The following is a 24,697-nucleotide window of genomic DNA, read 5'->3' on the forward strand; positions in this document are numbered from 1 at the left end:
ACACATTCTATGTAATCTCTTTTTGTAGAAATTGACAAATTAATTCTAAAATGCATGCATAAATGTAAAGGACCTAGAAAAGCAAAAATTATTTTGAGAAAGAACAACAAATTTGAGAACCTAATGCTCCTAATTTTCAAATTCTACTGGAAATCTCCATTAATTAATACAATGTAGTTTTTAAGGATAGACACCCACAGGGATGCCTGGGTGGGTCAGTCAGTTAAGTGTCTGACTCTTGGTTTGGGCTCAGGTCATGATCCCAGAGTCGTGGGATCAAGCCCTGTGCTGAGCATGGAACCTGCTTGGGATTCTCTCTCTCTCTCTCTCTCTCTCTCTCTCTCTCTCTCTCTCTGCCCCTCCCCCACTCATGTGCTCTCGAAATAAGTAAGTAAGTAAGTAAGTAAGTAAAAACCCATCTTGGTTTGCGTGCTATAAAAAATTTAAAAAGAAAGGATAGACACAGACATATATATCAATGAGAGGGAAGAGAAATAGCATACATTCATGTTCAATTGATCTTTAACAGCAGTGTCAAGGTAATTCAATAGGAGAAATGATGGTCTTTTCAACAAATAGCGCTATCTATAGTAATTGAATATCTATATGAAAAAAATTGAACACTTACTTTATATCTTATATAAGAACTCAAAATGGGCCATATATCTAAACATAAGAGCTAAAACTATAACTTCTTGAAGAGACATTGAAGACAATATTTGCAACCTTGAGGGTGGCAAAATTTGTAAGGTAGGACACAAAAGCATAATCCATGAACAAATTAATAAATTAAATTTCATGAAAATTGAAATACCCATTAAACAGGAATAAATAAGCCACTGCCTAGGAAAAAGTAGTCATAAAACATATAGTTGAACAAAGGCTTGTATCTAGAATATACAAAGGATCCTTATAATTTGATTAAAAGAAAAAAATGTAAAGTAGGCAAAATATTTGTTGAGACACTCCACAAAAAAGATATTTCCAAGGGTAAATTTTAAAAGGCCGCCAGTATCAAGTATTGACAAGAATGTAGAGCAACCAGACTCTTCTATATCATTTGGGAGAATATAAGTGATACAACCACTTTGGAAAATAGTTTAGTAATTTCTTATAAAGTTAAACGTGTACTTATCATAGGAGCAGGCCATTTTACTCCTAGGTTTTTATCCAGAAGAAATGAAAATATATGTCTATACAATGTTTACCTATAACTGCTCAAAGAAGCTTTATTCATAAGAGTCAAAGAATGGAAATGACCCAATTATCCAATAAGTGAGTACATAAACAAATTATGGTATGTCCCCACAAAGAAATGTTATTTAGAAAAAAAAACAAAAAAACAGCAACAACAACAACAACAAAAACTTCAGATGCACTCAACTTATTACTCAAAAATATAGATGAATCTCAAAAACATTATCGTGGGTGAAAAATACCAAACATGAGAGTATATAGACTTTATGATCCCATTCACGTGAAATTCCAGAATAAATAAAAATAAACTACATATTAACATATGTATATTAATAATTCATATGAATAATTCTATTATTACCTATATATTTATTTACATATCTATAATTTATATATACACATTTACCAGTACCCTTCAAAATGTACACTTATAAAAAATAATAAATGCATTTTATCATATATAAATACCTCAATGAAACAGATTTTTAAAAATCAAATAGCCAACTCAGTGAAGAGCTATAAATTCCTAATTTTTTTGTTTAGCTCTTATGTGTGGTCTTATAAAACTTGCAACTTCCTTCATTTTAGCATGAAAGTGTTCTACTCAAGCAATATGTCTTTTCACAGCAGGATACTGTGCTGCTTTTCCCCAGTAATTTAAAAATTCTAGCAATATAGGCTACTTACCAATATAGTTCTTTGACATGGCAACTTCTCTGACTTCAATATGAACAGAGCCTCTTGGTATCTGCACTACCTCCATATAGCCTGGAACATAGAAGATAGGCAGTAATAAGCAGCACGTGCAGCCTTGGTCAGAAAATGAGTGTTTAGTAACCATTTAGTAATGAGTTTCCTTGTTCTTCAAATCTTTACTTGATTGACACTTTATAAAATTACAAAATATGGGAAAATTCCCCTTTGGGTTCATGAACACATCTATTTTTCTTCTTATCTAAAATATCTCAAGATAATCTTTTAAGCCCCAAGATGTATCATATTGGCTCATGTTTTGTTTTGTTTTTTTTTTTCCTCAACACATAGCCCTCCCATCAATGCTCTGTGGGAATTTCCATCTTAGGAAAACATGGCTAAATGAAGTCAAGTAGAAAGGGAATAATATTTCCTTAAAATATCTTACACGAATCTATAATTGATACTTAAGAGACTGAAAGCAATTTAGGGGAAAAAACATTGTCTGCCTAAACAAAAAATTTAAAAAGAAGGCAGTGGGGAAGAATTCAAGTGTTTTGGCTATTCCCAGTACATCAGAGGTGTGAGGAAGAGTTCTCTCTACACACTCACCTCCTCTGGGCAACGAATCATTGAAGAACCCTTCAATGGCATCACATGTGCTTCCATCCCCTCCACAGACTCGACATCTATCTTCCCTAGCATCGGATCCCAAAATATTATCACAACCTACATGCTGAAAACAGAGAAGAATATTCAGTATGTCATAAAGAGGATTTCTTGGAACCATAACTAACCAAATAAATATAACTGATTTGTTTTTCCAGTAAAGGAAATCAAAACAGGAAATATTTTCCTCTTTCCACTTTTTCCTTCACCCTCGAGCAAGTTCTTAGCTAACATTTTGCAACATGTAAGTTTAAAGAAAAAAATTTTTTGATTCCCCAGGAATGTATGTCTATATTTCTAACCTAGATTTCTTTTTCATTTATAGATAGCATGCTCCAAATCTTAAAATATTTTATAGTTTGTTGGTAATGGGCTCCTATTTATACCTTCGATTAAGAAATGCAAGAATTAAGAAAAATGGCATATTGTCCTACACAAGGTAATAACAGCAGGAGTCTTGACTGAGCTTAATGGTTTGACCTTTCTAAATCACTGGCTCTTTTGGAATTGTTAACACCAATTGTTAGTGTCAAGGATTAGTTGTGGAATTCAAACCTGGGTAAACTTTTAAAACTGAATACCTGTTTATACTTGCTAACTAAAATTGTCATAAAAAACAAGGAGATGTAAGCATGTGATTTTAGAAGCTGAAATTCTACCTTTTAGTTTTGCATTTAATCACAGAAGTGTGGATTTTTATATATTTTTGGTACATATTTTGGTACTTGCATTTGTATATATGACCTATAGCCATTGATAACAGGCATGTGATCTCTGAATAAAACCTGTGCTTTTTGTCTTTGTTTTCTGAAAAAAAAATTAATACTGTCAGAAATCACACACACATACAGGATCATCAGATATATTTGGATGCAAGTAGCCAGAAGGACAGAAACTTTTGTAAGAAATTGTGACACAAAGTAAAACAGATCATGTGTTTATCTCTTCTTTCTCAATTTCTAAGACTTAGAGTTGTGCTTCTCTTCAAAATAAAATAAAGACAAACAAGAAAAAAGTTACGAGGACAGTGGTATTTGCGACTTTTCTTATTATGATCAGATTTATACACAGGTCTAGGAAAATAGCATAGATTTGGTCCAATAACTCTCAACTAGTCTGGATAATTCTCTCAAATAAATGCTTTAATAAGGTAAAGACTAACTCTATAATGAAAACCATTGTGTTTCAAAATGCTTCAAAAAGAGGCAAAGTAGGAGGAACACAGCTACTTCACACTTTGAGAAAAAATACACTATGAAATGTATTAAACAATCTTCCAGTGAAAACATATGGTAGCCATATGAGTAAGAGCTGCATCCTTGTTCCCTCTCTTCCTATCATCTTTGCAGTCTGTTTGTAAACAGAGCAAAATAATAGAAACTAAAGTCCAAAATATATTCCGAACTTTAGCAATCACTATACATGTAACTAGAACATCAAAATAAATCACATTTATGTGATGTTTGAATGCGAATAGGCTATTCTACCTTTATCTATATGTACTGTCAACCTAATTGGAATCTGATTTTCTCTAAAATATAGCTCTCTTTTATTAAAACTGGGCATAATTTTAATTAAGAGCTAATATCTGAGAAAAGAAGACAGAAGTCTCAAAAGCCCCAACAAAAAGGAGTGAAATTCGTAATTGGAGCAACCTTGCATTCCCCATTGATACAGATATCCAGTGAGTCCGCATTGCACTGAGTCCCATCAATCACCGCAGGGGCACGTTCAGTGTAGAAGTTGTAACCTTCAGCCAGGCAGTTTAATGCGCAAGGTTTTACCCCACCTGGACAAATACAGCAGAAGAGAAATAAATGGAGTGGTTCTTGTAAGAAACGGTGATTCCATATTAACCACAGTAAATTTACAATTTATACAGACATAATGCTGTCACTATATACCCAGATGTGTAGGTTTCTTTCCTTCTTTGCTAAAATTTCACACTTATTTTCATTGCTTGTGAAACTTGACAGAGGATCCATTGAGCAGTTTCAAAATTTAAAATGTTCACGTATTTCCAATATATATTTAACAATATATGTTAGGTCAAAAGGGATCATAGTAAAGGTACCTAAATGTTGAAAAAAATGGATGAAATGGAAGATTTTTTTAAAACTAAGAAAACACGGGGGCCTGGGTGGCTCAGTTGGTTAAGCATCCAACTCTTGCTTTCGGCTCAGGTCATAATCTCAAATTTTGTGAGACTGAGTGCCACTTCAGTCTTTATGCTCACAGTGTGGAACTTGCTTAGGATTCTCTCTCTCCCTCTCTCTGCCCCTTCTCTGCTCACTCTCTCAAAATAAATAAATAAACATTAAAAGAAAAACTAAGAAAATAAAGTTTGAGGAGGCTTGACACAATAACTTCATGTAACAAATAGAAATTTCTACAACATATGTCCCTTGTTAACTGCAGCTGATACAAAACCCTGCTACTTGAAGCAGGGATATGGTACTTGTAAAACAAACAAAAACAAAAACAAAAACACCTCTGAATTTGTACCTGGTTTAAACATACCATATTCAACGAATGTGGCTTTAGCATAGAGATAAATTTTTATGAGATAAGCAAATCAAAGGTAAAGTTAATTATAGCATTAGATTTGAATAATTCTTATTACTAAATCAAAGATATTACATGGAGCATTAAATGTGAACAAATAAAACAATACCCAATTTAATTTTGTGAATAAATGCATATAATAATGTCATCATTTTCATTTTGTCACTGAAATTTGTATTTTTAAGGTTGATGTGAAAAATGGGCATAAATAATAGTAATTTAAAAAATAAGCAGAGTAATATTATAATCCCATAGTATATTGGAAAAGTAGCAATATATATGAATTTATTTTATTCAAAATACTGCATGAGAAAGCTACATAAAAATATGTATCTATTGATTGAAATTATGATTTAAAAACACTTTGGTTGAACCTTCATTTAAAACACTTGGCTTCATTCTAATTATGCTGATAAGATTTCTCTTTGAAATAAAGAAGACTACTTCTAGCAAAGAAAATAAGGCAGAAAGAAAAAATGACATGCTTAGTCTTAGTGAAAGTAGAAACCAGGTTTTTGCAGGGTGAAAGTATGTGAAATAAAAGAGACAAGACAACTGAGTGGTAGAGACAATGGTAAATGAGAGAACATTTCATTAAAGGAGATCATTGTTAAAGTTGATTGTTGTATAATGCAAGAAGATGGCCCAATATTGTAAGAAATTCTATTTTTTTCATGAGAATCTGAAAACCTAGATTTTTAAAATAAAAACTTTTCTTAGTAATTCATTCAAAGTTTTCAAAAATACTGTGGAGGTTAAAACATGTTTAACCTCCTGAACTTCCAGTTGACAACCTCTGGCCTAACTCTGTGTTTATTTCCATTTTTGATGTCTACAAGCTATAGAACTTCTATATAATTGCAATGTTATTACTAGACTTAGGGTAATGATACCTTTGCTGTACTGAGCACAAAAATAACAAGTAATAAATAAAATAATTTCTTCCTGAGCTGATAATCAAGGTGTTTATTTTTGTAAGATTCTCATTAATAAAATTACTCTAAATTTTAATGAATTTTACTGCGATTTTTTTCATTACTACCCAATATAGTTCTTTTCCCATTTTTTATTATAATGCTTTGGAATTTAAGGCAGCTTTTTGTGTATCTGTCTTGAAAAAGAGAACATGAGTTCTCTCAATTTTAATGTTATTTAATTATGTAAGTTAGTATTTGATATGTAGGACATATAAATGCCAAAGATGTATTCCTTAGACCATTACACTATGTGATGATGATAATAAGAATACATTTCTTCCTTTTTTATTACTGAAGATGTGTTTAGCTTCCTAAGCTACAGTGAGTTTTCAGAAGATATACTGCATTTATTTCGAGAAGGGATTTAAGATGATTCTCCAAATGGAAGGTCACATCATTACCAGTTACCTTCAGTGAAAGCTTATTATGAATTTAGGGTTAATTTACTAAGCTTACATTATCTAGATGCTAATTATTAAATCTGTTAATTATTTCAGGCACTTCTTTCCCTCCTACAGTAAGATGAAAGAATCCCAAGTGTATATGCACCTAATAAAAGCAATTTGAATTACATGAAGAAAAACTTACAGAAAAAGAAGCAAAGTCATATTTTTAACAGTTGGAGATTTTTACACACTTCTCTCAGTAACTGAAAGAGGAAGTCAGAACAAATTTAAAAGATTTAAACAGCACTATCAACCAGCTTGATGTGATGGATATCTGTGGAACAGTGTATCCAACAACTGAAGAAAATAATCCTTTTCAAGTATAGATAAACATTACTAACATGAACAATAAGCTGTACTATAAAACAAATCTCAATTAATTTTAAATATTTAAATCATACAGAGTATTCTCTGATCATAGAATTATATTATAAATTAATAACCAAAAAAATCTAGAAAATATCAAATATTCGGAAATAAAAATAACATACTTCAAATAACTCATGGGTCAAACAAGAAATCACAATGTAAATAAGAAAAGATTCTGGACTAAAGGAAATTTTTTTAAAAATCAGGTTTTGCGGGGGGCACCTGGGTGGCTCAGTCGGTTAAGCATCCGACTCCAGCTCAGGTCATGATCTCACAGCTTATGAGTTCAAGCCCTGATGACAGCTCAGAGCCTGGAGCCTGTTTCAGATTCTGTGTCTCCCTTTCTCTCTGCCCCTCCCCTGCTCACACTCTGTCTGTTTCTCTCTCTCTCAGAAATAAACATTTAAAAAAAATTTTTTTAATCAGGTTTTGGGAAAGCAGAAAAGCAAAATGAACCCAAAATTTAAAAATAATAAATATAAGAACAAAAATTAATAAAAAAAGTAATAAAGTACTAAAGCCAAAAGTTGATTCTTTGAAAAGATTAAAGAAATTGATAAACCTCAAACAAGATTGAACAAAGAAAAGAGAGAAAACACATATTATCAGTATCAGAAATGAAATAGCATTTATCACTACTGAGCCCACAGATATTAAGCAGGATAGTAAGAGAATGTTATGATCAGTTTTCTATCAAGAAATGGGATATGCAAGTAACAAATTCCTTTAAGACATAAGAATTTTTAAAAATCTAAATAGCCATTTATCTACTAAAGGAGTTGAATTTGTAGTAAATTTTTTTTTTCACAAAGAAAATACCAAGCCTGAGTGGTTTTACCAGTGAAATATATTCTAAGGAAGAAATAATATCAATCCTACAAACTCTTTCAAAATAAATAGGGATTCTAGTTCTGGAAACCAGAGTAGCTCTAATACCCAAACCTGTCAAAGACATGATAGAAAAAAAATTTACAAATCAATATTCCTTATAAACATAGATGGAAACATCCTTAATAAAATATCAGAAATTATATCTGATAACATATAAAAAGATAATAAGTCAATACCACATGGGGTTTATCCTGGGATAAAACGTTGGTTTGACATAAAATCTATCAAGCAATTCATATATTAACGGAATAAAGAAAAACACATATAATCATACATGTACCAGTTGTACTAAAGGGCCAATCCAGTGAATTAAGGCAAGAACATGAATCAAAAGGTATAAAGATTGCTATAGACAGTCACTACTTCCAGATAACATGACTATTTATGAAGAAAATCCTAAACAATCTACAAGACAACTCTTAGAACTACGAAGGGAATTTAGAAAGGTCACAGAATAAAAAGTTAATATATAAAAATCTATTTAATGTTATATACTAGAGAAAATAATTAAAAATGTTTTAAACTTTTATTTACAATAGGTTCAAAAACAATAAGTTACTCAGGAATAGGTTTAACAAAAGAAGTGCAACACTTCTTAACTAACACTTAAAGCTATAAAACATAATGGAGAGAAATTAAAGAAAACATAAAAATAAATGGATATATATATATACACACCATTTTGATATATTCACCGTTGAAGTCAATACTCAATGTGTCAAAATAATATTGTTAACTTATCAGTTCTCCCTCAATTGATCTATAGATTCAACATGATAGCAATCATAAGCCTAGCATGTTTTTCTATAAAAATGACTAATAATTCTAAAATTTATATAGAAATGCAAAGCATTCAGAATATCCAAAGAACTCTTGAAAAAAAGATCAAAGTTGGAGGAACTTACACTACCTGTGTCCAAGACTATGCAGTTATAATAATTAGGTCAGTGTGGTACTAGCATAGTATTTCTGCCATTTCATTTCTTTGTGCCTTGTGCACATTTTGTCGTGCATTTCTATTGTTGACAAATAGATCAGAGAAACAAAATAGAGTCCATACTACAAATACACACCATACACCCAAATTATTTTTAGACTGTAGATCTAAATGTAAAGACCAAAACCACATGGCTTTTAGAAGAAAACATAAGAAAATATCTTCCTGAGTTGAGAAAGGCAAAGATTTCTAAGATAGGACACTGAACATAATAACCATAAAAGGAAACAAAATTGAAAAATTAGCATTCATCAAAATTAAAATCTTATACTTATCCAAAACACCATTAAAAAATAATAGGAGAGGGGCACCTGGATGGCTCAGTCGGTTAAGCAACTGATTTGGGCTTAGGTCATGATCTCACAGTTCGTGAGTTCAGGCACCACATTGGGTTCTCTGTTGTCAGCACGGAACCCACTTCAGAATCCTCTGTCCCCCTCTCTCTCTGCCACTCTCCTGTTAGCTCTCTCTCTTTCTCACCCTCTCTCTCAAAAAAAAAAAAAAAAAAACATTAAAAAAAAGTAACAGGAAGGTCCAAAGATGGGAGAAAATACTTATAAAATTCATCTGATAAATGACTACCACTCAAGAATAAAAGGATTAAAAAAACAATTAAAAAACAAGCAAAGGATCTGAACAGAAACTTTACAAAAGACTTATAAATGGTCAACAAGCACATAAAAATGTCCACAAAAAAATGTGTGTAACATAATCATCGGTCAGAAAGTGCAAATTAAAACTGCATAGAGACATTATTTTCTACCCGCCAGAAGATTGAAAATACCAAATGTTGGCAAGGATGTGGAACAAACATACCTATTGGTGGGAGTATAATATGGTACATTATTTTGGAAAAACATCTGGCAATTACTTTTAAAACTAAACTCACACCTACCCTATTGCCCAGCAATTCCACTCCTAAGTATTCACCCAAGAGAAATGAAAACATATGCTTACAAAAGACTTGTACACAAATGTTCACAGCAGCTTTTTCAGAACAGCTGAAAACTAGAAACAACTCAGGTGGCCATCAATAGCAGAAAGGAAAAACAAACTGTTTATTACAATACAATGCTGCTCAGCAATAAAAAGGAATAAACTATTCATACATGCAATAACATGGATGGGTCTCAAAAACATTTGGCTTAAGGAAATCTTGCCCAAAAGAGTAAATATGACATGATTTCACGTATATGAAGTTCTGGAACTGACAAAACTAATCTATGGTAATAGATTCAGAAATATCAGAACTGTGGTTTGCCTCTTGGAGGAAATAGGTAGAGGCAGCTATTGACTGGGAAGGACTATGAGGACTATGAGAATCTTGGGGGTATGGTAATGTTCTATATGTCAATAGGGTTTTATAGGTGCATGCAACTGTCAAAACTCAGGGAGAGTACAGTTAAGATTTGTTCATTTAAGGGGTGCCTGGGTGACTCAGCCAGTTAAATATCTGACTTCAGCTCAGGTCATGATCTCGTAGTTCATGAGTTGGGGCCCTGTGTTGGGCTGTGTGCTGACAGCTCAGAGCCTGGAGCCCACTACGGATTCTGTGTCTCCCTCTTCTCTGCCCCTCCCTTGCTCACACTCTGTGTCACTCTCTCTACCTAAAAAATAAATGTAAAAAAAAAAAAAAAGATTTGTGCATTTCATTGTACATAATCTTCTCTCTCTCAAAAAAAAGAAAATATTGAACTGTGGTTAATGCTATACGTATTGAAGTACTTAGAGGAAAGTATATTAATGACTACAACTTACTTTGAAATTCATCTGAAAAATAAAATAGATTAATGGATAGAGAGATGACTAGACATGTAATAAAGGAAGTATATTAAAATGTGAATGGTAGAATCTTGGTGGTGGGTATAAAGATGTCACTGTAAAATTCTTCTAATACTGCTCCACTGGAAAATTTTCAAAGTAAGATGTTAGAATAAAAAACAAACATTGAAGTTTTTTAAAAGGGTATTCAATTCTTCCAAGAGAAAATTCTAACAAAATTTAATTTATATTTTGAGAGTACAAGAAAACTTCTTGTGTTTACTAAATAATTTGTGTTTGATACATGCCAAATTAAAGGGTAAAAATGTTTCCCAACACTAAAAAAAGAATAACAATAATCTAGGGGAAGATCCTTGGCCTTTGGCCAAGAAAGAATATAGATTTTCCTGGCCACTTTTGAGTTGGTTTATATTGTTATAATCTGTTTTTAGGGTGATAATTCTAAATATGCAATGATTATAAATGATTATAATGTAATGTCCATATATCCCAAGGAGGTCTCAAGAACTCAAAAACATTATTTGGATTTATATCCTTTCCAGGACTTGAATAGAATAGAATAGAATTAGGTTTCTAAAAACCCTGTTAAATAGAATTAGGTTTTAAAAAACGATTTCTGATCATTTTTACTAACATATAAACTTTATTACAGGAAACTTTATAGTACTGTAAGCATTTTCCTGCTTTCATTTGCAAACACTAATTTTACTATTATGTGTATGAATGTATGTGTGTGTTTGTATGTAGTTATATATTCTTTCATATTTGCAAAGCTCTCAAGCATGATGAATGCTCTGCCAGATTATACATTACCTCCAGTATAGGGTTTCCAGTTATAATACTTTCCACGGAAAGGCATATTGTCAAAGTCTGCACACTGTTTCTCTCGAAAATCTCGGGCCCCCAAAGGACATGGCTAAAATAAAATAAAATCATAAATGGTATGATTGTTGAAAATACCGAAACTAAGGGACAATGTCCCTACAATTAAAATTGCCTAATTCATCACATTAGTTCACTGCCTGATGCTATGGCTATAATTCTGGTATTTGCTTTACCGTTTTACAACCAATATTCAGACTGGAGATTCTGAATTGTAATCTTAGCCACAGAAGAAATAACTGAAGTAATTTAAACAAAATTAAGCGTTAAGACAGTTTCCGTATAACTTTACACTCAGATACATGTCATAGTCTATTTTACAATCAATCCATCAGGTAGCTCCTTATACACACACACAAAAACTATGTGAAGAAACTAAAACACAAAATCTCTGTTGGCAACACTATTTGAGGTCCATTTGCCACAGCTACTCCCAGCTCTTTATTTTAAGGAATCAAGAGGCAGGTTTGTAAGACAACATTCAGTACTATTAATTGTGGTTTGGATCCCCACTACTATAGCTGTTTACTGTCTAGCCTTGACAAAAACCATATTTTAAGATGTGGAATGAACTGGGCAAATGCTATGCCTCAAGTCTAAACACCTTCAAATTCAAGGAATTTGGACTTATTAAGATTTACATTTAATCTCTGAACATCACAGAAAGTAAAATACTAAATTGATTCAAAACATGTGCATATGTTGGGTAGGGAGAGGGAAGGATGTTGAGAGGGTGAAGAGAGGGTTATTTGTTTTTAAACATTTGGAATGCTTCTTCTACCTGAATTTTTTAAAAAGGAAAACCTTGCCAATGTAGTTAGGTCTAGATTCCAAATACCACAGGGCACCCTAAATTCAATCTCTAAGTTCACAAAGAATTAAAAGTACAACATCTCACAGTGTGTGAGCAATCTGACCTAACTTGACTTATCTTTTAGAGTTCTGCAGTTGTGGCACCTAAAAAACTGTTACTGCTTTTGAAATATGGAGAAAATAACCCACTCACATATGGAAGAACAAAACAGGTCAGTAGATAAAATTCTTAACTGTGAATAAATGATGAGTAGATTAAACTCTCAGAGGTCATTCTGAGATTTTTACTACCCTCCCTTGGATCTCTACATTTATAAGGTTTTCTGAGGTCAGTATGTTGTAAATGGTCCCTTGAAGAATGTATAAAAATTCTTGAAGAATGTATAGGCCAGGGGCGCCTGTATGGCTCAGTCAGTTAAGCATCCAACTCTTCATTTTGGCTCAAGTCATGATGACACGGTTCATGGGATCAAAGCCTGCATCAGGCTCTCCACGAGCCTGCTTGAGATTCTCTCTCGCTGCCCCTCCCATGCTTGTGTGCTCTCTCTCTTTCTCTCTCTCACTCAAAATAAATGAAAAAAAATAAACATTTAAAATAAATAAATAAAATATGACACTGCAATATCAAACCTAATGATTGTGCTTATCAATCACCCTTCTTATTTGCCTTTTAAAAAATGGCAAATAATTGTTTACTATAGGTTACCTACTGCATCACTTCCAGGGTGTTTTGTTTCATGGTGTACTTATGTTTGGATCAAAGAAAACCCATTCTATCTACTTTCAGGGAATCTGACACAAGGACTAAAGTTGTCAGTGGCTTTGCTATGCAGCAAGACTGATTTTTAAGCAAACGTCATTGATTTATATATATATATATATATATATATATATATATATATATATATATAATGCAAATACTTTGAACTCCAACTACAAGTTTTCATATAATACTTAAGTATTTGTAAAGCACCAACCACCTAAACATTCATTCAAGCATGGCTTTTAATCTAATTGGAGAAACCAGATACAAATGCTACCCGGGCATTTGAGTGGCTTAGTTAGTTAAGCAACCAACTAGATTTTGGCTCAGGTTCTGATCTCATGGTTTGTGAGTTTGAGCCCCATGTTGGGCTCTATGCTGACAGCACAGAGTTTGCTTGGGATTCTGTCTCTCCCTCTCTCTCTGACCCTGCCTGCCTCCTTGCGGGCACTCTCTCCCTCTCTCTTAAAATAAATGAATAACCTTAAAAAAAAATTCTACCAGATACATAGCACTGTCTCAGGCAGTGAATATACAACAGCACGGTACAGGTGACCTATAGGTGCTGTAAATAAAAGTAAAAGATCCATGTGTCATGTGATTAATTAGGGAAATGTTTGTGGAGGAGGAAAATCTCAAGTATATTATAATTATAATAAAAGTATTAAAAATAATTACCCTTTGTTAAAAAAAAATGTTATGTACTTTATTTTTTATTATTTTAGAGAGAGTGCAAATGAGCGAGGGAGAAGGGCAGAGGGAGTGACTCAGTGTGGAGCCTAATGCAGGGTTCAATCCCACGACCCTGGGATCATGACCTGAGCCAAAATCATGAGTTGGACACTCAGTCGACTGAGCCACTCAGATGCCCCAATAATTATCCTTCATAATATTATAAAGTATTATAGGAATTGAGCTGGCTGAGAGAGAAAAAATTTCTAGGCGGAGGGAACTATTAAGAATGAAACCAAGTAAAGACATGGGCACAGGAAGGAGAAGGTCATATGTTGGGAACAGTTGGAGAAAGGCCATCCTAGGTGAAAGGAACTTATGAAATCATAAGAGGAGACGACATTTCATAGAAACCACATGAAAAAGTTCTGAATTAACAAACTAAGGCATCATGAGGGCCATTCACAGAAAAACAAACAAAAGAAAACCACCCCATTCTTGACTATGTTGTAAGGAATCTCCTAAATACAGGCAAAGTAAAAAGTCCAACAGAAGGGTTTAATAAAGCATTTGGATAATATTTCATAAACTCTCTAATTTACACTCTTTTCCTGTGATAACCACTCCTAGAGTCATGATAATAAAAATATTAACAATGACAACAGCTACTTAGCATTTACTGAGCATTTAGCAGGTACCCATTCTGTGGCACACTATTCAGAGGTCTCTAGCTGTGTTACCTATTCAAACTATCTCAACACTCTTAGGTAGTTACAATTAATAATCCCTTTTACCCAGTACACTGGGTACACAAAGGCTGCTTAATAATAGTTTCAAGGTTTAACAGAAGTAACCATCATTTCAGCTAGCAAGTTTCTTTTCTTCTCCAAACTACTTTTTGCTCATTTATAAGAGAACTAAAAGCAAACTTTTGGAGTATGATTAACCTGGAGTGAATTCTAACTTGGTGTATTTAGCAATGTACCTGCAATGTACTTAATTTTGCAAGTCTCATCTATAAACTGGGGATAATACTAGTATTTACCTCCTAGATGAGGATTCATACAAACGGTTTAGCTCTGTACCTGGCGTACAGATACTGTAGCACTGAATAACTATGAGCGGCTGTTCTGGTCTTGGCTCTGGGGGTTCTTAGATGCATTCCTCACCTTCTTCTATACTGTTCTGTATTTCAGGGGAACAAACTCTGAAAACTCCATTTCTCAGGCTTCTGTGTCTGCTGATTTCCAACAATGGTTCAGACAATGGAAGGCACTACGGCAGAAGCCAGAATGTCTCTCTCTCTCTCCGCCTCAGGCAGCATTGTAGGCAAAAGCAGAATCTTTTTGTGACTCCAACTTCAGGTAACAGCACCACACTTACCTCCCTCACCACCCATACCCTCCAACCCCATCCAGTTTCTGTTCCACCTTCTAATGTATAATCCCAGCCTCTGGACTCTGATAAAACTACTTCTTTCCTTGGTCTCCCTGGGAGGATGGGTGGCATCTTCCTGTCTCTTCCATCAATTCTTTTCATTAAATTCCCTCTATTTAAATATTCAGAGTGGTTATATTATTATGGTTGGATCTTTATTGATAAAACAATAAAAAATAGCAACGATGATGCTATTGACAAGGTATCTGGGAGACTGAACAGAGATGGTTTCTATGTATTATTTTTTGCAATTTGTTGGTTAAGCGCAGAGATTAGCCAACTTTTTTTTTTTGGTAAAGGGCCACATACTAAATATTTTAGACTCTTGAGTGTCATTCGGTCTCTGCTGCAGCTACTCAACTGTGCCATTATAGTGTGAAAGAAGCCATGGACAATATATAAATGAACAGTCAGGGCTGTGTTCCAATAAAATTTTATTTACGGGGCGCCTGGGTGGCTCAGTCGGTTAAGCGTCCGACTTCGGCTCAGGTCACGATCTCGCGGTCCGCAAGTTCGAGCCCCGCGTCGGGCTCTGGGCTGATGGCTCAGAGCCTGGAGCCTGCTTCCGATTCTGTGTTTCCCTCTCTCTCTGCCCCTCCCCCGTTCATGCTGTGTCTCTCTCTGTCTCAAAAATAAATAAACGTTAAAAAAAATTTTTATTTACAAAAAGAGGGGACAGGCCAACTTTGGCCCAGAAGGTGTGATTTTTCAACCCCTTGATTTAGGTGTTAACATAATAGATACATATGTCCAGTAGCACTTTGAAGAATAACCAAACTCAGTGATTATTTTTGAGTCAATACAGAATCATATACTTTTGAGAAATGTTAGAATATAAACTATGTTGCTTAACCTGCTTAAATCTCCTCTACAATTATTCCCCAAAGTGGTCATACAATCTATATAAGCATCTAACAGAAAAATAAAAAACTTTTCAGGAGCTGCAATTACTATCAGGTTCTTTCTTACTTTTAGCCCAAATCTGTCCTCCTATAACCTAGGGCTCTTGCTCCTTTCTTGTAGATCTGCACAGAACAATCTTACCCCTAACTGAAAGGAATCTAGACCTTGATGGCTTTCCTATGGGCACATCATAACCTTATCACTAGTCCTCTTAAAACCAGCCACCAAGAACTGGCCTTAAATGTCCTTCTTCTAATCAGCAAATACATTTATTTGCTTAATATGTGTCACACATGATGTAAGCTCTAGAGATAAAGCAATAGACAAAATAGATTAGGTCCCTGCTTTCATGGAGCTCACTCTAGTTGGAGGTGAGAAAGAAGAAAAATAAAGCAGGGTGAAGGGACTGATAGTGAGGTAGGAGGGAAGTTGTTTTAAAATAGTATTGTCGGAGAAATTCTCTCTTACAAGGTGGCCCTTGAGCAGAGAGTTAAAGGAAACTGAGGGAGTCACCTACATACATATGAGTGAAAATAAACAGTAAATGAAAAGACCCTAAAGCAAGACTGTACTAAGGATGTTCATAGAATAGCAGCGAGGACAGAAGGGCTTAAGGAAACTGTAGTAGACTTTATTCTATGCCTTTCTGCTTCTAGACTATATCAGCTAGTGTTCTGTTTTCCTGATTTCAACGCTTCCTTCAGTGAATGATCTGGATTTGTGTTGATTAGAAATTAGCTCAGTAGGAGTTGTATATTCTTGTTCCAAAGAATCAGAGTGATCAAGGAAAAGAGTAATTTCTTAAGGAAAAATTACATACAGTAGAGTCTTTTGGTTGTTGTTTTTTTTTTTTTTTGAATAAAGTGTTTTTTTTAATAAAGCGTTTGAGTAAAGCGTTTAAGAAGTAATGCTTTTTACATTACTTAAAGGTAATAAATGCTGACACCATGCAAAAACTCTAACAGAAAACAGTGGGCATAAGCAACCAATTTTTTATGTAAAGCCTGACAGGTTTTCAGCCTCCTGTTGCTAACACTAATCAGGCATCCTCTCCTTCTAAAAAGCAACCAGCAGGACCCCACGTAAATCCAGAGGGCAAAGCTGCAGGTCTCAGCATTTTTGATCTTAGTATTTTCAAAGAAATAAAAAAAATTAATATTAGCATCTTTATCAGCACTTTTCTTTCTACAGAGATATGTAACGTTAGAATGTGTTAGCACGTTCTACAGACTATCTTATGCTTCCAATTATACTGATTGTTTAAAAGCATCTTTTTTTTTTGACTAAACTTAATACTTTTTATTGGTACATAAATCTAAAAAAAAAATACTTCACTGGGCCATAAAAGTTGCTATAGAAAGAAATCTCAGCTTCCTCTCACAAACTTCATAGTGGCAGTTCTATTACTGAGGTTCTAATCCCAGTTTTGTCCCAAAGAATAGGGTGACCTTGGCAAGTCCCAGAAGCCCTTTGTGCCTTCTCTCTTTCATTTGCAAAATACACTCAAAATGCCATTTAACTTCAAGAGAAATACATCCCAAAATGTCTTGCAAATGAGAAAAATCCGCAAATACTGTGTTATATCTTATGGGTAATATAGTGTGAGAAGAAAACCCAGCATGAAAATTCTTTTACCCCTTTCCCATTCTTTTCCTCTTCCTAAAGAAGTTAAGTAGGCTGGCAGGATACAAGGATTCTTACAGCCTCAGGTAAAATTGCAACGTGAGCAAAAGTGGCATTTTATTCTTCTATTTCTTTTCTCTATTGCCCTTCTCACCTTCTGCTGCTTTTTCCTTTCTTGCTTCCACACTAAATGCACTTTTGCTTCTTTGCTATCACACCAGACCATACTTCAACACTCCCCAAGTTTAATTCTCTACTCCCTCTCCAGGATAGCAATACACTCTCATATGTTCTATACCCTCAATACCAATATACTCTATACCAGTACTCTATTATTTATACCAATATACTCTTATATACTCTATATTAGTTACAGGAGAATACATGCAATTTAGATTCCAGCCCCTTGCTCTACTTAGCAAGTCGTGTATTTGACAATGGGACTGTGAAGAAAGAACACATTTCTATCTGTTCACCCAGACAGGCATCCCTTTCTAAAGCACACAGTGTCACATGGGCTGACAAAGTCCTTGCTTCTACACCCTCTCTTAAAGGTTGCAAACAAGATTCCTGATTTCCTGGTTATCAAGTACTGTATGATTATCTCACTAAAGTTAAATGTAGTGTCCAATGCACACAGTGAATCATCTCAACTAGTTTTGATTCAACCTTCTTATATTTTCTCCCACAAAGATTTCTGATTTTTTTTGTAGTTTCACCGTGTATTTACTTTTAAGCAAAAAGAAACAAAAGCCCGATAAACCTATAATGTCCAGACAAACTAGAATCTAGTTGTCATGTTTGATACCATAATCTTCTATACAAGTTTTCAAACTTAAAGCTTTTTCTGTATAGCCTGAATTTAATTAAAATGCTATTTGAACATAGCATAACCTTTTCCCTTAAGCCTATTAAAATGTTAGTGATGCAGAGAGCAAAGGCAAAAGAAATGTAGATAAAATTAAATTTCCTTAACTTGCAGCCCGTTGACAAATACTTGAGACAGGCAGAGTCTGACATTTCTGCAGGAACTCCCAACCGTCTGAATGTTAATGCCTGGCTAGAGGAAAAAACAACCTTAGCTTAACAATAGCTAGGCCTCCGGGATCCCCTAAGTCTTCTTTTAACTTATGAAAATCCTTTTGGAAACCTCCTTTGTCTCTACCCCTCCCAACTTAAAAGTATGTAATTAATAGCTCCTCACATTCCCAGAGCAGCTCTTTCTGCCCACTGGTCCTGTCCCCATGCTTTACTAAAAACCACCTTTTTTGCACCAAAAACATCTCAAGAATTCTTTCTTATCTGTCTGCACCTGAACCCTTACATCCAATCACATCATTAGGAAACAAACATTTACTTCGTAATTTTTAAAACATCCCTTTTAGAAACACAATAAACAAGCAAGCTCTATTCTGTGTCTAAAAGCTAGTTCTTATTTTTCAAAACACGATGCACAAGTTCATACTAACCTAAAGAGTAATGACATAGCTCCTGTTATTCTTTTGCCATGTATATAATAATATAATAAATATTATATAAAACATTTATAAAAAATGCAGTGTTTGATACATCTCTGTTTTCTAATTATAACTTGGGACATGGTTATAACACTGTTAATGGATCCACTCTGTACCTTGTTATCACTTACCCCACACCTCTCCCTGGGGGCAAGGTCTGTAGGTTCAGAATGTTCTCAGCTATCTGGTTCTGCTGCAGGGTAAGGTTAGACTGGAAGTAAGACAATGTCAAAGGTGACCAAACTCTTTCAGAGAAGCTTACCTTGCCCAACCACCCCCCAAGGGCTCCATCTGTTTGTTATGAGAGCACTGGATCAATACTTAAACATTCTATGCCTCACTGAATCCCTTCCTTGGTACTAAACTATTGCTCAGCTTTAGTCCCTCATTAAAAAAAAAAAAAAATTGTTTTAGAGATGGGGTGGAGAGGGGCAGAGGGAGAAAGAGAGAAAGAGAGGGGAAAGAAAGAGAGAGAGAGAGAGAGAGAGAGAGAGAGAGAGAGAGAGAGAGAATCTTAAGCAGGCTCCACACTCAGTGCAGAGCCCGACTCTATCCCAGGACCCTGGGATCATGACCTGAGCCCAAATCAAAATTTGGATACTTCACCGACTGAGCCACCCGAGTGCCCCTAATTTCAAAATACTTAAAAAAAAAAAAAACAAAAAAAAAAACACAACACTTATTCTTCCTCTTTATAAAAGTGATTTGAAGATTTAATTATATTTGCAAGTACTTCATAATTTTTGTAATCTACTTCGAAACAAAAATGTCTATAATTAATAGCTACACTGTATTGAGTACAGGTTAAGTATTAGAAAGTAGCACTGGATGTTTTACATGTGTTACTTCTTTTAATTCTCAAACAACCCTGTAAGTTTGGTATAATTATGCTCTATTTCTATAAGAATTCCCTGAAGCTTAGGTATTTCAACCAAATAGCAACAAGTGTTACAGTGAGCAATCAAGCTTAAGTTAATTTGAATCCACAATCCATACTTTCCCCACTACAATTCTACGTTTAAATATAGGCTATATTTTCCACAACCAAAGCAATATCACGTTTAATGACTATAAGCAATGTGTTGAAGAAGAAAAAAATTGCATGGTACCATGCCCCTCTAGAAAAGCTGAGAAAATACCCAGCTACTACATACTATGCTTACATTTTTTTAACAGACAACAGACCACCCTTTTGACACCATAATTTTGTATAGTTTTGATGTATAAGATATAGGAAATGCAATGTTTAAGATGAAAGACAAATATGACTTTCCATCCCAGCCTGCGTGAAGCTTAGCTTTTTCACCGAGGTTTTACTCCAGTTGTACAGGCCACTTTTAGGCAACCAACCTGAACAGCAGAAACCTGTGTAAAGTAGAAGGGCCCACAGTGCTCCCCAACCCCCTGGCTGAATACAAACAGCCCAACGGGCGACCTACCTCAAAATACCCATAAGCCCTCGCTGACCTAGGGATTGCTTACACCCGGACACAGGTACCAAAAAAGAAAAAACTGAAAATCGTGCACGTTCCATACCTCCTCACCTTCCCCCTTGAACTAGAGCCCCCCAGCACTGCCTAGTGGCAGACAGTATTTGCTTTGCTGTCCTGCCCACACCTCCCTTGGGGTGTATTCAGTAAACTATTTCCTTTGTTCTGCCTTGGGTGAATTCTTTCACTGCCTGCTCGGCCAGGCTCCACTTCATCAGGTTGCCCCCACCGCTCCCCCCCCCCCCCCCCCCCCCCCGCCAGTTACATACATTATCAAGCAGACACACAAATCACAAATAAAATAGAACAGGAAGAACAAGCTTTTTTTTTTTTTTTTTTTTTTTTTTTTTTGGTTTTGGAGAACAGCTAAGCAACACCAGGAAATTCTTTTTTGGAGATGTAGAAAAGTCCTTTTTTATGGCATTATGACCTCCTTAAAATTCTGTTCTTCAAACCCAAGTCTCACAGGGGCCATGTCTATTTTCTATTTAGATTAGTTTATGATCTCAAATATTCTACTGCAGTTCCTAGTACAATGGTGAGACCCAATTTCATCCAATTCTACTATGTCTTTAATAAAAATTGGTTTCTCAGTAGTTTCAAGAGGAAAACCATTTTAATTTGTTCCTGCTATAGCTATTGTCTTCATGTACTATTCTGTCCTTGAGGCCTTATATGGATGTCAAAGAAAGCATGTTTGTCTAGCTGCTTCTGAAGGCTTCTGAGGGTGACAGATGATCATGTAGATGCCCGTCTAATACATCTTGATGCAGATAATCAGCCTTAGAGTCTAAAGTGTCAGTACCTTTGGTCTCTAAGCTGATTAGGTTGCCGTTGAAACTGGTCGGGCCAATTTTATAGCTGGATACAATTTTCTGACCGATTTTTAAATTTGTAAAGATTGAGATTTTTTTTATAAATTGCCTTTTCTATCTCTGGGGATCTTTTTCTTTGCAACTGGGGTAAATGGGACAGGAGATAATGGAAACATTATTCCTTTTCCACTGGAGAGCTCTTGTCTTTCTACCAGTCCTCTATCCTTCAAATGCCTGTGGTGGGAATTAAATCAGCACTGGGGAGAAGTTGTAGCTATCTTGTTTTCATGCTAGCCACTTTTTAAGACTGCTTGGCCTAAAGAGGTTCTTGGTCTTAATTTTTCCTCTAACCTAAGCAAAAAAGAGGACTGTCAGTCTTGCATATTTCAATCTGATTCGCTAATGTAGAGATCCTTGTAGGAGTATCAAAACTTTAAAATAGTAAAGTGTTCCTTTGTGATGTATCTCCTTTCATCATGGCTACCAGACATTATGAATCTTAGAACTGATAGTGTTAGTCTCTTTATTCAGGTCACTAGGAAACTCAGAGCAAAATGTGTGGCCCATATTAATAAATAGAAAGAATTATGGTACATATTTAAGGTACTAATCCCAGCCTAATATTATTTTCCTTTTCCTTGCGTTTTCTAATTTACTATATTTTTCACTTATGATTTTAATGAAGCTAATGCAACTCTAATCAGAGGTATGACTAATAATGATAAATAATTATGATATGTAAAAACACAAGAACTAAGTGGTAATCTATAGTACTAGCTGGCCAATCACAGAAATGAGAAGGTCAAGACTGTTATAAGACATGCGAGACTGATAGGCTATGAGGAACAGGTTGTAAGATCTTAAAAGGGCATAAATTAAACAACAGAGAGCAAGCTTCAAAGATTCATAAATAGGTGTTGCTACCATTTGATTCCTGATATGATCTCATTTTGGGCAACGATTTGAAAATTCTTCCAGGATCATTTCAATTTATCCTTTGTACCTTATTTAAATCTCAAGTGAGCTCTTGGATCACAAACGGCAAGCCAAAATGCTTATGAATTGTTTCCTAGTTCTTGACTGTCAGATTAATTTTAACTAATTGTAAAGATTTCTCTCATATTGCTTACAATGTCACTAAATTGATGTGCCCAGTACTCAATTATGTTAAATATGTACTAAGGTAGGAGGCTGATCTGATAAAGACAAGTATACTCTGGAATTCCTTAAAATAGGGTAGCTCGCACATAACAGACACCCACATTATAGAGGGGGAAAAAAAGAACATTAAAACCATTGTATATTTAGAGAAAAGTACCAAGGTTAACATAAAGGATACAAACACAATAGCTCTATAATACCCCCATAGTAACACCCATTCTATGCTTACTGGAACATACTGAGGCCTTGCTTACGTAACTCAGTATTAACTACAATCAATTCACTCTTTAGGATTTATCATGAAATTCTCTTATAGTCTATATAATAGAAACTTTTAGAACAGTTTTTTAAAATATAGAAGTTTCTGCTCTAACATAACACATAAATTCTTGAAAAATCCTCTTTCTGCAAATTTGCATACTAAAAACAATAGGTATATGAGAAAAATAGTGTTAGAAGCAGATAAGTCAAAGACAGAAAACTAACAAAAACAATAAAGATTCTAATAAAATACTAGCACAGTTTAAAAAATGCATGGCAAATTCCCAACAAAGGAATCCTGAAGTAAACATAGGACTTTATCTTCTAAAAAGAAAAAAAAAAGTGAAATAAGTTAATGTGAAAGGGTTGAGGATGCTAAGTTATAAAGGGAAGAGGCCAATGTACAAAGACCAGGCAGAAACACATAATAAGGAGTTCCATGACAGAGCATGTGGCCAAACTGAGCAAAAAGAAGAATGTGGGATGAATGGTCATCATATACAGTATAAATTGCCTGTACCATTCTGCTGTATCAATGTAGTTTGACTTTAGCTGTTGTATCACTTAGTGGCAAAAACTATGCCACAAAATGACTCAATCACTTATGAGCTAATTTGTATAGCAGAGGCAAAGTTGTAACAGAACAGAGTATACCAAAACTTCATTTTTTATTTTTTATTTTTTTCAAAGACTTTATTTATTAACTTATTTCTAAATGTTTATTTTTGAGATAGTGCATGTGGGGGAGGGGCAGGGAGAGAGGGGGACAGAGGATCCAAAGTGGGCTCCGTGCATGCTGACAGCAGCGAGCCGGATACAGGGCTTGAATTTACAAACCATGAGGTCATAACCTGAGCTGAAGTTGCATGCTCAACTTACTGAGACACCCAGGTGCCCTTCAAAGACTACTTTTAAGTGATTTCTATTCCCAATGTGGGACTGAAACTTACAACCCCGAAATCCAATCATATGCTCTACTGACTGAGCCAGCCAGGTGCCCCTCAAAACTTTAAGTCAGCATATTTTTTCTAGATTTATGTTGAAAGAATAAATTCAAAATATCTCAGCAAGCCAACTCACTGCCTAGGAAAAGGAGAAGAACTCTCAGAATGGGAAGAAAATATGGTGATTAATGGGTCTGGTACATAGTAAGTGCTCAATAAATGTTATCAGCAGCTACTACCACTACCACTACCATTTCTGTTGCTGCTACTTCACTAGTAAAGATGGAAACTAAAAGAGCACTGAGGCAGACATGTGTGGTGTACCCAGGATCTACACTCTCTACTTTGTTGCTAACAGAATTCTAATTTTTGGTCAGGAATCTACCTCTCAGGAAAGGTGACCTTAACCTCATGTTCGGGGCAAATCTGGATTAGTCTAAACTAATTATGGTAATCCCACTGTTTTTGGCCATGACTGGTTCAAAAGTGGGCATGAGGCCTCCAGGCCAAACAACATGAAGTCCATCAGAGGGAGGGCGGGAGGAGCTTTGGGAAAAACTTTCCTTATAAGTACTAAAGAGACACAGGAGCAGTTTATCTCTTCTCTTCCTCTGGATATTGTCAGGGCAAAAGCACTTTAGGTGCTCCGATGCTCCACTTACATTTTGAATTCCCCCTTCTCAAAGAAGACCTTCAGGAATTTCCCTCACTATCTTGTCAGCTCTTTGGGGATTTTAAAGTGATGTTTTAAACAAGTCTTATTCAATAATTTTTTAAAAAGAGTTCTGTCAGAATAACTTACTCTATCATTACCAAAAATGGAAATATTC

At 34.9% G+C, this 24,697-nt stretch overlaps 1 protein-coding gene across 1 annotated transcript in view; it reads right to left on the minus strand.

Annotated features, from left to right (window-relative positions):
• ADAMTS6 (ADAM metallopeptidase with thrombospondin type 1 motif 6) overlaps positions 1-24,697 on the minus strand; it is a 295,540-nt gene that overhangs the window by 63,262 nt on the left and 207,581 nt on the right. Inside the window, exons 14-17 of the mRNA XM_023257025.2 lie at positions 11,400-11,502; positions 4,215-4,348; positions 2,503-2,626; positions 1,885-1,965 (exon numbers count right to left, since the gene is read on the minus strand). Coding sequence (XP_023112793.2) covers positions 1,885-1,965; positions 2,503-2,626; positions 4,215-4,348; positions 11,400-11,502 — 442 coding nt within the window. The remainder of the gene's footprint in view (positions 1-1,884; positions 1,966-2,502; positions 2,627-4,214; positions 4,349-11,399; positions 11,503-24,697) is intronic.

The sequence above is a fragment of the Felis catus genome, chromosome A1 (genome assembly GCF_018350175.1).
Source record: "Felis catus isolate Fca126 chromosome A1, F.catus_Fca126_mat1.0, whole genome shotgun sequence".
In the NCBI taxonomy this organism is placed as follows: domain Eukaryota; kingdom Metazoa; phylum Chordata; class Mammalia; order Carnivora; family Felidae; genus Felis; species Felis catus.